Source organism: Panthera leo, chromosome A1, assembly GCF_018350215.1.
Source record: "Panthera leo isolate Ple1 chromosome A1, P.leo_Ple1_pat1.1, whole genome shotgun sequence".
NCBI classification, from domain to species: domain Eukaryota; kingdom Metazoa; phylum Chordata; class Mammalia; order Carnivora; family Felidae; genus Panthera; species Panthera leo.
In genome coordinates, this window is record NC_056679.1 from 5,495,453 (window position 1) to 5,512,845 (window position 17,393).

Here is a 17,393-nt window from a genome sequence, read left to right on the forward strand (position 1 = left end):
GTTGAGAATGAGCTTGTTTATACTTTTCAAAACTGCATCACCACCTGCAACTGATAAAAATTAGTACAAACATAGCAAAAATCTTTAAGGAGACGTGTGGCCAAGCCAGTGCCAACTTGGACAGAATCGGGGAGCCCTGTTTAAAGGGAATATCCCCACATTCAACTAACCAAGGACGTTAGTCTGAAGTAAAGATTACAATTTTTCACATGGTTCAGGATCGCTTGGAACAAAGGTTAATGCCAGGAAAGAGAAGGTCGATTTCTCAGGATTTTTCCCCCTTATTGTATATTTTCTGCAACGTGAGTGTCTTAGTTACACGAAATTCACTCTCAGTCTTTAGGGTAATTCCTCATTAGTGATTTATAAAGTTAGGTTTCTGATATAAGGATCTACATTTGTGAAGTTCTGGGTTCATATCTGGTGCTGCGGTGGCCTCTCGAGAACAGCGCCTGTGGTTCAAGGCCAGGGGAGAGTTCCTCAAAAAGAAGTGAAGCTCTTTTCATCCACACCCCGTCAACACAAATATAAGCATGGCTTCGCATAGTCTGTCACGTATCATTGTTTTGCTTCTAATAAACATCTGTTTACATCGAGATTTCTAAGTTGTATCAGTTTGACCTAATAAATGTATTTTTCATCCAGTAGTGGCGCCGTTGACATTTTGGACCAGGTAATTCTTTGTTGTAGGGAGCCGTCCTGGGCACGGCAGGATATTTAGCCGAATCTTTCGCCTCTACCCGCGAGATGCCAATAGAACCCTTACAGAGATTGTCAGTGTCCTTCGAGACAAAAATCAACCCTAGCTGAGAATTACCGCTTGAAATAGTTATGTAAATAAAACATGAACACGTTTTTAAAACGTTGGGACTGGTATAAGAGGTAGGAGACGCCACACCTCCTGTTGAAGAACACTGCTACTACCAGAAGATAATGGATATTAAGTTTCTTATGTGACCTCCAGAAAATTACCATGTAAGATCTGTGCCGTACCGTCTATTCTGTGCTGTCGTGACCTTTCAGCATATACCTTGATATTTTTCATTTTAATACATCCGTGAGACTTTGGTATTAAAGCACTTACAGTTTTATATCACTCTTTTTTTAACGTTTTATTTTTGAGAGAGACAGAATGCACACAAGTTATGGGGGGGGGGGGGGGAGGGCAGAGAGAGACCAGGTTGGAGGTTCCAAAGCGGGCTCTACGCTGACAGCAGTGAACCCAATGTGGGGCTTGAACTCACGAACTGTGAGATCATGACCTGAGCTGAAGTTGGATGGTCAACTGACTGAGCCACCCAGGCACCCCTTAACATTACTCTTTCTAATGTCTGCACAGTGTCGCATTGTTACAGATGAACCATAATTCATTTAGCTGTCAGTGCACAATGTAGGTTCTAACTTTTTTATCCTTCCGAATACCACAGTAAACCTGCTTGTATTTTCATGTTGAATACTATGTGATTACAGATATAAGATACAATCCAGAGTATATCCCTAAAAATGGAACCCCTAGATCAGAGGAAAAGTACATTAAATGTATTTGTGGACAGTGCTCTCTACGTTAGCATCCGGCTATGAGGGTAGCTATTTCCCCACATTATCAAACTTTGAAATCTTTGCGCATGATATCCCTGTGTTTGTATCATAAAAAGTGAGATTTCCTGTATTTATAAGTTGTTTTTTGTCCACTGTGATCACATTGTATCTGTTCTTTGCCTATTTTCCTAACAGCTTATTGGGCATTTTCTTTCCCATTTGTAGGAACTCTTTATGTATTAAGGAAATTAGTCCTTTGTCTTCATAGATGTTACAAAAATGTTTGAACTAGTTATTCCTTTTCTTTCAAGTTTATTAATATTTTTTCTATAGAAATTAATTGTTTCAACTTTAGCCCTCCTTTTGTACAATTTCTGAGTTTAAGGTCTCCAGAGAGTTTCACATACGAAAGCACTTTTTCCCCCCTGTTTTCTCTTAATTCTTTGAATTTGGTTTTTTATGTTGAAATAGGCCATCCGTAATTAACTTGAGTATACAGAGTGAGAGCAAAATACCGCATAATTTTTTTCTAAATAGTATATCATGCTGTGAACAAAATTACCTCATATTTGGGTGCAAAACACTAAAACTAGATTCGTACTTGGTGCTTGCAAAGAACCAAGGAGAAGCCATGCTGTCAGGATAGCAGGCAAAGACCTACCTGGTCTGTAGGGCTTTGGAAGTCAGGGTTGTGAATTTGTGATTATTCAAATAGTATCTCTTTCACACGTTACTCTGTACACAGCACATATTTTAATTTTTTTTAATCCACCAGGCATTAAAATTTTTTTGTATTATTAATACAATAGACACACTTAGTATTACTTCCGTCATCGCGTTTTCATCGTGTTTTGGGCTCTTAACGTTTCCTTTGTTTCTGTCTTTGCCTAAGATTCTTGTCATGCTTTGTTTTGCTAAGGACGTGTCAGCATTCCCACTGGCCTCTGGTATTGTCTACTGCTGGAGAGGAATGATCCTTCCCCTTGTAGGTTAACTGCTTTTTCCACCAAAATATAATAAGAATTGATCTTTCAAAATTTTAACCCATTAATTGACATATCAGAATGTGGGTAGCTGTTGATCTTTCTTTATCTGTGGTTTTGTTTCCTGGAGACAAATGGTGCTCACTCTGTTGGCTGAGCAAGGTATTGGAATATTTCAGAATTTTTCTTTTATTATATCTTCGAACATTTTGTTTTCTATCCTACTTGTTCCTTTATGTTTTTTTAAGGTACACCCTTTTGGAGTTTTCTGGTTATCTTTGAGAGATTGTCAGCTCTTACAATGTATGTTAACCTTTTGTGCTTTGACATTTGTTCTCCCAAGCCCTCCCCACCGCCATCCCTAGGTGCGCTGTGGGCACTTTGAGTTCTGGGTGCCTCCCCCTTTATAAAGTGCCTTTAACCTGCAACATTGACTTTGTCTTACTTGTTTCCTCCTTTGATAGCTTATACATCTTACTTTAGCTCTTGTTTCAATGAAAAACCACATTTTCCTTAGCTCTTTTATGCCTGTCAAGAACATTCAAGATATTCTTCTGCCCTGTGACCTGGTTTTTTCAGTAAAGATTATTTCATATTCATGTCATGTATAATGTATGACATTATATATTTTATATGTATATAGTTATACACAATTATATGTAATATGCAATGTCATACATAACATATACATATTCTTTCATAAACCTATGTTTTCCTTATTATTTTGTGAGCATATCTAGGGGGCAGGGGCTACAAAATTGTCTCAGAGTGCTTGCTCATCAAAGGTTCTGCCTCATCTACATTGGTCAGCTGTCATTTTGCATCAGTAAGCTCCTCTCTCCCCGTCTCTTCTTCTTGGGCGAGTTGGAGGGCGATGTGTCTCACAGTGAATGTCTGCATGTTACGGGTTTTCTGTTGGACGAATTTGCATTTATTTCTTTTCAGGTTCCCTCCATCACTGTCTGCCAAGTTGTCAGCCATTTCTGCTCCCAACTTTACCCTGCCATCCTCCTCGCTTGCTTCTTGGGGGGGAAACGGCATATGTGTGTACATTGTCCTTCAACCTCAGTTTGCTTGCTGTGGTGAATGGGACAAGAGACCTCAGCCGTGACTTGTCCCTGCCTCTAGATTTCTCCCTTGAACGTTTTCTTTTAATGTTTTATTTATTTCTGAGAGCAAGAGAGACAGAGCGTGAGTAGGGGAGGGGCAGAGAGCGAGGGAGACACAGAATCCGAAGCAGGCTCCAGGCTCTGAGCTGTCAGCATAGAGCCTGATGCGGGGCTCGAACCCATGAACTGTGAGATCATGACCTGAGTTGAAGTCGGATGCTTAACCAACCGAGCCACCCAGGTGCCCCTAGATTTCACCCTTTAAATGAGAGTTGGTCAGCGATTTCTTGGATTGTTGCCCTGTTTCCTGGAAAATTTTTTACTCTGTAGGTATATTACTCTGCTGTTGGCAGTCCCCCTTATTTGAGCCTATCTTGTATTATTTCTATGCTGTGTCATGTGTAGTTTTAATAAAGGCTCTCCTATAGTTTCATTGAAAATAGCTGATTCTGGGGTGCCTGGGTGGCTCAATCAGTTAAGCGTCTGACTCTTGATTTCAGCTCAGGTCATGATCTCACAGTTCTTGAGATGAAGGCCCGCATCAGGCTCTGTGCTAATAGCACAGAGCCTGCTTGGGATTCTCTCTCTCCCTCTCCCTCTCTCTCTTCCCTTCCCTCCCCAAAATAAATAAGTAAACATTAAAAAAAAAGAAAATAGCCATTTGCTATTTTCAATTACTTTTGCTGTTTCCAGTTGATATTAGGAGAGGGGAGAGCAGTAGAAATATCACTACCTTCAACAAAAGAATATAAATCAACAGAATTAAGCAATGTAATAGTTAAGTGTTCACTAGATATTTATCAGTGTTCGCTCACTTATTTGAATAGGAGAATGTAAAAGTATAACACAATCTTGGGAAAATAAAGTGAAAACTCTTGAAACGGTTTACAAATGTGCTTGAATCAGATGTGGACCCAGGCTCTCCTCGCACTAAAAGTTTGGCTGAACTATTGATTACCAAGGCCTCGAGCGGTTGGAAAGCAGTGTGATTGGAATGGTTGTTTTAGGGACAGCTGATATCCGAACAGGTGTCGTCAAAATATTCTGAGTGCAGAACACAGCATAAACTTCGGATTCTTAGTTCCCTGTCAGTGTTTCTTGACAGAGAACAGCCGGGCCTCATGGGGGCCTCTTGGGAGACAGTTGGGTTTAAGAGTGAATAAGCGTGTGGGAGGACTTTTGAGGGTCCGCAAGGTCAGCAAGCTTATCTCAGGTTTAGGAGGGATCCCTAGTAGTTGTTTGAACTAGGGGATGAGATAATCAAAGCTATGCTTAAGAACACTTCATCTGGCAATTGAATTGAGGTGTATTTCATTCGACCCTGTTGGGACTCGGCGAATCCTTTGTGCTAGCTATCGGATTCTGTACAGTTGTGCAACGTAGGCAACAGTTCCTCTCTCAAGAAGCTGATTTTGAAAAATCAGACTCGGCAAAATTTGCGTAGCAGAGTTGGTCTCAACTCTTATTATCATGGGGTAGCTGTTCTGTGTTGCCCGTGTATTTCTCCCATAGTAATGGATTCAGTCTGTCATGATTTTATACCACTAAGGTGAATTCCGTGATTCCCGTGGGATGCTTTAAAGTCTAGCCCCGGATCACTGGAATCCTGTTGTATCCCATAAATTTAGATGACTTTTGAAACAGCAGCATGTTGTATTCCGTTCTTCCATATTCTCTCCCTTCTAAATCAGGGTTTTGTCCATCCTCGCGATGGCTCACCCCTTTTCTGTTGCACTCTCATTACTCCATAGCTTCTCCTGGTTATGCCCGTCTGATGGCTCCTTCTCTAACGTATTTTTATCCCCGGGTATTTTGCTCTGCAGTTGTTTTTATGTCAGTCGTGCTTAATCAATTAGAATTATAGTCTACTTGAAGACATAAATAATCGTCTACATTTTATTTATTTATACACCCATGTTAAGAAGATGATTTGAGCATGTTCCTTTTGTATTACTGTGTTTTGACCTTTGCTGAGGTGGTGGACGTTTGATTGAGGAGGGTCACTATTTTATGAGCTAAGAACATAAGTGACCAACAGAGGAGTTTTTGTTGTTTTTTTTATTTATGGTTTTTATCTGTTTGAAAGTCCTACAAAGATAAATCGCCTTTATCAAATCAACTCCATGGGGAAAAAGAACACGAACTCTGAGACTCTTCCAGTCAATGAGAAAGCGTTGCCACGAAACATAGTCGATGTAAATGAAATATAAGTTGCATTTCTGTAAAGATGTACATATTACCTCTTAAAATTGATGTATGCGTTAAATATAAATTTTCCTTAAAATACCGGTACCCGTAATATCGGGAACTTGCTTTTTATGGAAGAACGACCACCACGTTCTGTGGCTCTTTATCCCTCAGCAGCTGTGTCCAGCTGGTGGTCCACATTCCCCCCACTCCTTCTTCAGTGAATGGAAACATTTAGGTCAATATTGATATAAAACTTCTTGAACTTTCTTCTCTTTCAGCTTTGGTTCGCCTTTGTTAATGGATTTTCTGGGCAGATTTTATTTGAACGCTGGTGCATCGGCTTGTACAATGTGGTAAGCATTCCCTATCTCTATCTGATAGCATGCGAAACTTCAGTGACATTCCTTTACTGTTTACGTCTGGGAAGTGTATCTAAGTCAATCATCTGTATACATAGCGGGCAGCACAAATACATCTTTAGAGCCTTTGTTGCTGCGACACATCCTGCAGAAGCCCAAGCTCTCCACACATGGTTTCAATCATAGCAGATCATTCTTGAATAACCCCATGAAATTATTAACCCATATATCTTGATAATAGACGCTTGTTACCTCCTGACTAAATGCCTGCACAACATTTCCATGTTTTTAGCTCAAGTAAAAATTTCTGAGCTACATCTAAGCCTGTTCCGCTTCGTAATTTTATTTCTGAATTCTTAAACATAGGTAATGCATGTAGAGTATGTAACCCGGTGTCCATTTGTCCTTCTTAGAAGAGTATCTGTCCTTGTGGGAGAATGTTGTCTTCCACAGCTAGTGCTGCAGTCATGAACGCTGACTTCCAGCTCCCATGGTGAATGATAATCAGCTTGTTTGGTATTTTTCATGATTTTAGAGTTCTTTTTTCATTACTTCCCTATAGTGGATTCAAAAGCTAGAAAGAAATAGAAACCATAAGCCAAAATGGCGAAGTATAGCTACTTAGCTGTTTGTTTTTCTGACAGGAAGAACCAGGGTGCTGTAGCCTGGTGCTCTAGAGACCCCAGTACACAACATTGCGAGTTGCGCTTTCCCACTTCTTTTGGACGCTAACTCTGGCATTGCCTGCCCTGTGGGAGTGTATAGTCAGAAACAGCCATCATAGGAAGCTATAGATGGAACTTACCAGACATACAGTGTACATTGTGGGGCTATAAATATTTATACCTTGTATATACGTTTTTGGCTGGATGTTCTAGTCATCGGCTCACACAATCTTTTTTTTTTTTCTTCTTCTTCTTTTTCAGTAGCAACCATGCTAGGGGCCAGGTATAAAATGCTGCATAAGATAGGTTGCCCCAGCCCTGTGTAGCTTGACGGGATAAGAGGGTCAAATGGGTAGACTAAGCTGCCACTGGGCCTGAGTTCAGATCTGATCTTGGGTTTACACAGTGTTGGTGAGTTAGTCGGTGTGCTGCTAGCTGCTAAGTATGCTGGCACATTTATCGCGAATACGTAGGCTCAAAAGGCAAAGGTGACAGGTGGGGAGAGTGGGGCCGAATCAGTGCCCGTTTCTCACCTGTGCTGGAACAGCTGTTCTAACTCACCTACCACATGGATAGCGGCTCGAGGACCTCCCCTCGGACAGATTGCTAACTTTGCAGGACCTAAAACTGTTTGGGGCAGATGAAAATTAGTCTCTGCTCCATAATGATTTAGTGCTGGAAGGGGCCACATCCATGCCCGCATACGGATTTATAAATAGGAAGCTGAGACCCGTGAGGCTCTGCCTGAGAGCTAAGGACTGGTGTAGTGTCGCCTGGTTGGATGATGCGTGGAGGTCAGCCCCCCTTTTGTGTTCAGGCCTGAGAGCTGGATCCTTTACTTAGCTGTGTGCAGCCGTGGACAATTCACACCAATCCAACAAACTTGCGTTGAGGGCCTGCTATGCATAAGATGCTGATAGGCTTGGACAGTGTCGGTCAGAATGCGGTCCTCACACCGCTTAACCAGGATTTGTGTGAAGATGCAGACGCCTGAGCCCCATCAGAGCTTCTCAGAGAAGTTTGAACACACTTTTTTAAGGATGGTTGTGCGTATGAAAGGTTACGACCCATGGTGACCTTTGATCCCTAGGGCTGGGGATGTGTTGTGTGCTCTCTGTGTCCCCCAGACTATAGAAAAGAGGATATTGCACTAGAGAAGTAAATTTCAAGGTAAAATGGCCCTGCACGTCTGTCACTAAGACCACAGCACAGGTGTTGGAGGGAGCCACCATGCAGAGCTGGGACAGTCAAGGATCTGTGAAGTCAGAGGGGTTCTGGCCCCCAGAAGTCAGTCATGCTGGAAGGGCCAAACCTTTTGAGAACATGGAAGTTTGTCCCCATAGAAATTATTTTGGTAAATTTAAAAAAAAAAAAATTTTTTTAATGTTTATTTTTGAGAGAGAGAGAGAGAGACAGAGCGCTAGTGGGGGAGGGGCAGAGAGAGAGGGAGACACAGAATCCAAAGCAGGCTCCAGGCTCCCAGCTGTCAGCACAGAGCCTGACACGGGGCTCAAGCTCACAAGCCGTGAGACCATGACCTGAGCCAAAGTCGGACGCCCAACCAACTGAGCTACCCAGGCACCCCTGTTCTGGTAATTTTTGTTTGAAATAAATTGAAACTAAGAGAAATAGGGGCGCCTGGGTGGCTCAGTCGGTTAAGCATCCGACTTCAGCTCAGGTCACGATCTCGCGGTCCGTGAGTTCGAGCCCCACGTTGGGCTCTGGGCTGACGGCTCAGAGCCTGGAGCCTGCTTCCGATTCTGTGTCTCCCCCTCTCTCTCTGTCCCTCCCCCATTCATGCTCTGTCTCTGTCTCAAAAATAAATAAACGTTAAAAAAAAAATTAAAAAAAAAAAAGAAACTAAGAGAAATATTGCCAAAAGAATACAAAGAACTCCTGTATTCACATTCATCGATTATTACCATTTTGCCCTCATTTGCATTGCTCTCTCCTTACGCGTGCATAGGTGCAAACGCCCACCAAGGGCACGCATGCACACACCCACAAGCACGCATGTGCACGCATGCACCCACCCCCACAGGCCCTCATGCATACACACACACCAACACAATTATTTTTGAACCAGTTGAAAATAAGACATCAGGCTCCTTACTGCTTAATGCTTTGGAACACAGTTGCTAAGACCATTCTCTTATATCACCACAGTATAATGATCAAAATCTAAAATTTAGAATGGATATGGTACTATTCTCTGATCCTTATTTGTTCATATTCCAGTTTTACCATTGTTGTTCCAATAATGTCCTAGTTAGCAGTTTTTTCCCACTCCTGCCTCAGTGCACAGAGACCCAGTACAAGGGTCTCTGAGTTTGGGACAGTTTGGGACGTCTGAGACGTTCACTAGTGACCCCTATGTGGGGCTGGATTTCCTCTTTCCATTTTCTCCAAACAGCATTTCTGTCTTACTTTTTCTTCTTCTGTATATGCTCTTTAGATTTGATTCCCCAGGCCAGCTAAAGTAGCGAGTCATGGTTTATCATAGCAGATTAAATAGCATAAAAACTGACCTGAAACTCTTAAATCTCTCCAAATAATGAATGAATGCCATCCATTGGATTCCCATCATATCTATAGTCAAATTTCTACATCATTTTATTTTATAGTGACAAGAACCACCATGATCAGATGGATTTCAGCTAGATTTCATCTCTTATTTTATTGAGGTAACTCTTAATGTGCTTTGAACTGTTTGAAAAATTATCTTATTTAATCTTATCAAGCCAGCATAATTTGAAGGAAAAAACTATGGGCCAGCCTCATTTGTAAACAGAAATATAAAAATTCTAAATAAATTGTCGGCAAATAGAGTTCAAGAGTGTATCAAAAGAGTAAAATATTTGACCAAGTAGGATTTATTTCAGGAATACAGGAGGTTCAAAATTTTTAAATCTTTCTAAATATCAACAAAAGAAAAAAGAAAAACATGATCCCATCAGCGGATGCTGAGAAAGTATTTGAGGCAAGTCAGCTGCCATTCCCCAAATAAGGACTCTTAAGTAAAATGGGAAAGAAAAGAAGCCAATTAACTATAATCCAGACTATTTATTAAAAAAAAAAAACAGTAGCTATTACCATAAATGGTAAAATTCTTAAACTATTTCATTTTAAATAAGAAATTAGTCAGGGATGCCTGAAATCACTATATAATTCAGCACTGGTTTTGGAATTTTCAGCAATTGCCAAGAAAATTTAAAAACTATTACTAGAAAAAAAATGACTTCTGTGCTTATACAAATATGCACACAAAAAGTGGCCTTTTAAATGTGTTCACATATGGCTGTATATCTATAAAACCCCAAACATATCAATAAATACTAGAATTATAAGAGAATTCATAAGGTGACTAGATCCATAGCCAATAACTTCTTTCTATCCTAACAATCGATAGCTTTTTTAACTCTAGCAAGGAGACTTAGAAATGCAAAGGAGTAGTAATTCCTTTCATATACATTGTATAGGAGTAATTTTTATGGTACCAAATAGAAAAAGAAATCCAAAACCTTACTGAAGTATACAAAATAGAGGAGAACAGCTAGCAAGGGATATTATTCTCTTGTATGAGAAGACAGTATCATAAAAAAAAAAAAAAAAACTCCTCTAAATTGATATATAAATACGTGTATTCCAAATAGAATCCCAGTGATTGGGGCGGGGGGTGGGGGAGGAGTTGCTCAAAATGATATCGAAGTATAAGTGAAATTAACAAGTACTTGAGAACAAATATGCAGAGTACAAAAAAAGAATCACAAGGGTCAACTTCTTGTCACTAAACATCAGATAGTATTGGCTCAGTTGGTTGAGTGACCGACTTTGGCTCAGGTCGTGATCTCACGGCTCCTGAGTTCAAGCCCCGCATCAGGCTCTGTACTGACAGCTCAGAGCCTGGAGCCTGCTTCGGATTCTGTGTCTCCCTCTCTCTCTGCCCCTCCCCCTCTCACTCTCTGTCTCTCTGTCTCTGTCTCTCTCAAAGAATAAATAAACATTAAAAAAAAATTTTTTTTTAAACTTCAGACAATACTATAAACCTGTTGTAACCAAATCAATATGATCCTTACATGAAACTGCACCAATAAGTTAGAGAATCCAGAAGAAAATTCCAGTTTGGGATTCCAGATCTACAATATGTGAGAATTAAATAAACGTCAAAGGTGCTATTTTAGGAAGAGTTTGGATTAATTGTGTTCTGACAACTGGCTCTTTATTTGGAAAAAAATAAAATAAAATTGGATGCCTATCTTATACCACATAGATAAATAAATTCCAGATACGTTAAGACTTACATGTGGCAAGTGAAACTGTAAGATTCCTGCACGAAATTCCTAAAAACTTTGATAACAATAATTGGGCACTCAAAGCTCTTCTTGACCATAGAAAACTTAGGCGCTTTTGTATGACAAGAGAAACCATAAAGAAAGCCAGGAGACAGAGTGCATCCGGATTAAAGACAGAGTTGGTATCTGCTATACTCTTAAAAAGTGGATAAACCACAAGTAGAAAATGGACAAAGGGCCTGACTAGACCGTTCACAGAATTGCAAACCCAGATGTCCAACAAATATATAAAAACACGCTGACACGTGCTGGTAGTCAGGGAAATGTAAGTTTTCTTTTAGGTAAGAATTAATATCTTTAATTTTTTAGCCTGGAGGATATTAAATGTAACACCCAGTGCTGCTGGGGAAGCAGGGACAAGATTACTGTTGTCCTTCATGAAGGGAAAGGTAAATGATTGGAAACTTTTTTGGAAACCACTGAGCAAACATCTTTTAAAATTTAACATGTATCTTTTTACCCTGCAACCCTATTTCTGGGAATCCTTCCCACAGAAATAAAAGATAAAGGTATCTTTGTTATGATACATTATGGACGTTTATTACGTAATGTGTGCGGAAACAAAGGAATACCTATCTGTAGGCGAATGGCTGAAAAAATACAGAGCCTCCGTATTATGAATCACTGTGTGGGGAGGACAAATACTGCTTTAGTGTCAAACCCAGGGGACATGTGAAGCATCCCACAATGTATTGTTTTGCGAGAAAAATACGAAGAAAAATTTGTTTCTATAAAACAGAGAATGGGGGCGCCTGGGTGGCTCCCTCGGTTAAGCGTCCGACTTCGTCTCAGGTCATGATCTCACAGTTTGTGAGTTCGAGCCCCGCATCAGGCTCTGTGCTGACAGCTCAGAGCCTGGAGCCTGCTTCAGATTCTGTGTCTCCCTCTCTCTCTCTGCCCCTCCCCTGCTCATGCGCGCTCGCGCTCTCTCTCTCTCTCTCTCTCTCTCTCAAAAATAAGTAAACATTAAAAAGAATTTAAAAAACAAGGACAACAAAGAATGATCTGTGTGTGTGGTGTGTTCAAGCAGGGGGAGAATATGATAGATCCTACTGGGGGTTGGCCACTGGTGAAGGGGGGACGATGTGAAGTGGGTAGAAAGTCCCGTAAAAAAGGAAAAGAAGCACTACGGATGGTGACGTGAAGCACGCGTGAAAGCACATATAAGCGGAACAACGAGGGTGGGTGGACGTACAGCTGTGCACGGGTTCTGAGATGTTGGCTGGGAGCACCTCCCTTAAACAGATAACTTGTATTATTGTGAGAGGGCCGAGTGCCAGCCCTCTCGATCCTCTTATCCTTGAAATCTGGGGGAGGTTGACATCCCCAGGGCCGTTTTCCTTTCTGCTCCAGGGTGAACGAGGATCATGGGAGTTTTGTGGGCCTTATTCCACCACATCTCTGATTGTTTTAGCCTAATAGATTTGGAAAAGGCCTATTTATCTGGACTCGGGCTCCCGGTAGCTGGTGACGCAGAGCTCTCAGAGACACGCATCCAGTTCCCACGGGCTTGAGAGTTTGCTGGGTTTGTGGGCAGGGATTTGCTCGGTGCTGATGCCGAGCAGTGAGTGACCCGGCCTGTGGCCTCTTCCCAGAACCACGTAAGAGAATGACCTTACTTTCCGGGCTGAAATGGCATGCTGAGTCCCAATTTCTTCTTTAGGATCTGGCCTTCTCTTTCCCAGACTCAGTCAGGAGCGTGCCAGTCCCCTGTAGATTACAGGTAAAGGTCGTGGTCTCAGCAGGCACCAGGAGACTCGTCGTGGCAGGTTGCTCTGTCTCCTTCCCAGCCTCGTCTTGTGCCACGTCCTCAGCCAGCCCCCGTGCCGGAAGTCTTAGGAGTCCTCACCCCACCCCCCGAACGTGCCACCTGTGTTCCTACCTGAAGCTTTGCGAGGGGTGCTCGTTTCACGGGAGTGTTCCCTTCTGCGCCCCTCTCCCCGGCCTCCCTCTTCATCCCGCCAAATCCCGTAGGTCCAGCACCTTACAGGTCAGGCACTCTTTGGTCCCAGAACCCTTTCCTGACTTTCCCTTCTCCTTCCCCATCGTCTCCCCCATGAGTAGTTTCGCAGAGCACCGCCTCGTAGGTGTTTATTTATCCGCGGGCTGCCTGCCGCCCGTCTCCAGCCCTGCAGTAGACAGAGCTCCTGCGGGTCAGGGACCTGCTTCTTTTCCTCCGCCTTCTATACGTATTCCTGGTGCTTATCACGGCGTCTGGCCCATAATTCATTCCCAAGAAATGTCTGTCAGATGAATAAATGGGTGAAGTACCTCGTGCTTCCTGAAATTTGAGTATAAAATCAGGATGGGAAGTTGTAAAATCGCGCCTCGGCGACGCTAACAGGAAGGCGCAGCACCCCACAAAGCCACCGAAACCACCGCTCGCTTGACAAAGGAAGGTAGCTGTTAATTGAACGTGGTTTCTTAGCTAATCAGATATTTATGGTGTTGCGTTTCGCGTCCAGTGCATTAGTTTTCTGCTGATGGAGTAACAAGTAAAAACGGTCTCTCGTGTATTCTCTTTGTTTGGAGGGTGCCTGGGGAGCTGTGAATCACTGAGGCTCAGGTCTGGACTTGACTGAAAATTAAGTCATCGTTCCGTGGAAGCGAAACACTCGGGAAGGCCTCTTTTAATGGCTCGTTGTTCTCCACACAGATTTTCACAGCGTTGCCACCCTTCACTCTGGGAATCTTCGAGAGGTCTTGCACCCAGGAGAGCATGCTCAGGTTCCCACAGCTCTACAAGATCACCCAGAACGCGGAAGGCTTCAACACAAAGGTAAATGACGCTCGCCCACAGTCGTCGCCTCAGAAGCGCGTAAGCGGCGTGCTTCGTCTTCCGGCTCTGGTTACCTGCCTGAGAGGTCAGAGAGAACATTCGAGAAGAGTTGAGGCCCCAGCCCTCTCCAAAGTATAGCCAGCCGGTGAATTCCAGATGCCGAGTCGGAAAGGAAGCTTCCGCGTTGCACGTTCAGTTCCTGTTTGTCGACTCCTTTGCTCTTGTCCCCGTGTGCCTTTGATTGCACCTGAGTAGAGGTGTCCTATAGGTTCAGCCCATGGGGTCCTGGAGCCCAGCAGACATTTAATAAAACCTGCTGGGGATGCGGTAATTCTCTATGTCTCCTTAGTTTTTTGGGCCATTGTAGTCTACCTGCAATTGGTCTGGCCAGTGGCGCCCATGGCCCTGGGTCCTGTGGGATCAGCCGTCAGAGACTCCCCTTCCCTTCATAAAGCCCCGCGATGAGGCCAGTGGGGAGCTTCCCTAACGGAGCCTTCTCGCCACCTGTGGCTTGGTTTTTCAGTTACAAGAAAAGGTTTCTTTAGTCAGTGAGTAAAATTGGCCAGATGTCAACACGGGAATCAAGGCATTGGTGGGTATTTCTTTTTCAGCCTGGAGAATCAACCAGAAGAGAGAAGGCACCTAGACCTAAAAGATGCCTAAAAGGCATCTAGACCCAAGCAGCCCTGCAGAGGGCCGAGCGGAAGCTGGGTTAGGCTAGGGGTTGCCGGGATTCTGCCATCAAGCCTGGCAAGGGGGACCTCCCAGGGTCTGCCAGTCACAGCTAAGCGGCAGGGTGGTTGAGTCTCACTGGCCAGAAGGGAAGACCTGTGCCTGGTTTGGTGCAGGATGCCTCCTTTGCCATGTTTCTGTCTCAGATTTTTGTGCAGGAGGGGGTTAGGGGGTTGAAACAGAGGTTCATTTTAACATTTTAACAGAGGTCAGTTAAAACACAGGGCGCTGGTTGTGTGCATGATTTGCTTGGGTAGCCACCGGGGCCTTGGTAAGGGTGACAGAGGGTGAGACTTATTTGCGGACACCTTGAAGATTTTTTTTTTCTTTTGAGGGGATAGGTGAGGCGGTCAGGGAAAAGGCAGGAAAAAAATGAACTTTTCAAATGGGAAAATCCCATTGTCTTATCATTTTTTTTCATTATTGTCTGTCTCCCCACCACTACTTAGGATCAAACTGTAGGACAGTCCCCGGAACAATCTGTAGATGTTTGAATAAACTCAAGCTGGTGTCACTATGGTAGTTCGGTCATCTGAGTAGTTAAAGAGATCCTCGAAATGCATTTATGAAACTCTGGTTTGGAAGAAACTAAACTTTGCGTTCTCTTGTTTGACCTTTCAAGTGTTAAAGAGTTTTAAACGTGCATGATATTAACCAAACTCCTAGAAGTGAGCAAGTTGGGCGGGAGGGATTTCAAAAAGCAAAACAAAACAGCGAGAGCACGGTGTAGGAATCCACGTTTAAGGCATTTTCAGCGTTTTCAAAACATTTCTGTCTCTTGTTAACAATTTTGACCTAATACCCTTCTCTTTCTAGATGATTGTACAATTGTGTTGTCTTTTTTATGATTATTTAAAAAAAGGATTGTAATTCATTTTTTTGGATGTGGACCGATTGTATATCGCTCTATGTATATGGCCATATACATTCAGGTCTTTGTAGTAAGGTGATATTATCTGGAGATCGTCCAGTCATTTGTACGTAAAAATGAGGAAATAGGTATTTTTTTTTAACTTCAAGAATAATACGGTGCTTCTGCAGCGACGCAGCACCCTGCCAGTATCCTTCACAATGAGCAGTCTGTTGAGTTGCACAGAGGTCAAGAGTTGTGGGCAGCTCCTGACTCCCTTGGTTTGTTTTCCCTTAGGTTTTCTGGGGTCACTGCATCAACGCCTTGGTCCACTCCCTCATCCTCTTCTGGTTTCCCATGAAGGCGCTGGAGCATGGTAACGGCTTTATGACCTCAACTGTCAGCAAGTAGCTCTGTGGTCCCCCTGGTGCCAGTTGTTCACGATTTCCACCCCCCCCCCCCCCCCCCGGTTCTGCAGACCTAGAGATCACAAGAACACATTTTCGAAGAAAAACATACCTAAAATCTAATGAGAGCGAGGGCTCAGGTTTATAGCTTGTAGGTTTCATCCATTCTGGCTCCGAGAGCCCGTTTTCTTTCCAGTTGCCTGGAGAGTTTAAATGCTAGGAATTCTAAACTTTATTTTTAATAACCGTTTGAGGCGAGGATCTCGAAGCAAAGCACGGCACTGTAATGAAACATCGATGCCTCCCGTCCGCAAGTTTGACATTTTCGGTTAATTACTTGGGCTTTCGTTTTCCACCCTCACGGACCTATATGCAGAGTAACTCAAATCTCGTGAGAGCCTAACCTCACACCCCATTTCCTGAAAGAGTTGCCTTTCCTTGACATACACGTTTCAAGCAAACTGTTAAGGTTTGAGGACTGATTCTCTCGACTGGGTTTAGTCCTCCCTCCAGCTGGATGAGGGCATGTGAGAAATGCAGCTGACTCAGTATATCCAAAATGTTTCCTCCTAAGGAGAGACACATCTTTTAGTCCCAGAAAAGGAAAATGTATCATGAGAATGCTTCTCTTTCATCCCTCTCAAATAGTAATAATCCCCCGGGGAAAAATTACTCCGAATGTTGACTAGACAAGGCCTTTTATTGTTCAGAGAACCAAAGAATATAAAGCCTACAAGCCTCTTTGTTTCTGTGTCAATGTGTTTTGTGCTTCAAACAGAAATGATTCATCCTCGCTGATAGTCTTCAGCCTATTAAATACTGACAGTTGGAGAAAATGCATGCACAGCCAATTTATTATACCCTGTGACCTGTTCTCTGAGTCTCATCAGACCTCCTTGTCCTGGAAGGGTCCCTAAGTCTCCAGATCAGAAAATAAAATGTCCTGCTTCTAGACCCACCCCCACAAGGGACATTCTAGCAGAATCGTGTCCTTTTAACTCTAAAGCTCTCCTGTGATTCATTTTTACTCAGAGTAGATCTTCACATATTTTGAATGAGCAGGGGTTCCAAAGAGTGCTGAGTGTGGTTTGTTGTAGAAGCCCTGCCAATTTGGTGATAGAAGCAGCCATCACTGTGTCAGGACGGACTGGCAATGGGAAGCAATGGGAACAATTTGGGGGGGGGGGGGCGCCTGGGTGGCTCAGTTGGTCAAGCATCCGACCCTTGATTTGGGCTCAGGTCATGACCTTGCGGTTTGTGAGATCGAGCCCCACGTCAGGCTCTGAACGGACAGCATGGGGCCTACTTGGGATTCCCTTTCTCCCTCCCTCCCTCTGCCCCTCCTCTCTCTCTCTCTCTCTCTCTCTCTCTCAAAATAAATAAATAGTAAAAACAAACAAGCAAACAATTTTGGCAGTTGTCCCCTTG

At 43.1% G+C, this 17,393-nt stretch overlaps 1 protein-coding gene across 13 annotated transcripts in view; it reads left to right on the forward strand.

Annotated features, from left to right (window-relative positions):
- The window catches only part of LOC122217186 (phospholipid-transporting ATPase IB), a 609,544-nt gene that overhangs the window by 419,457 nt on the left and 172,694 nt on the right, over positions 1-17,393 (forward strand). For all 13 annotated transcript variants that reach the window (XM_042934232.1, XM_042934582.1, XM_042934301.1 and 10 more), the window contains 3 exons: positions 6,100-6,174; positions 13,854-13,976; positions 15,856-15,934. In XM_042934232.1, the coding sequence (XP_042790166.1) occupies positions 6,100-6,174; positions 13,854-13,976; positions 15,856-15,934 (277 nt within the window). The remainder of the gene's footprint in view (positions 1-6,099; positions 6,175-13,853; positions 13,977-15,855; positions 15,935-17,393) is intronic.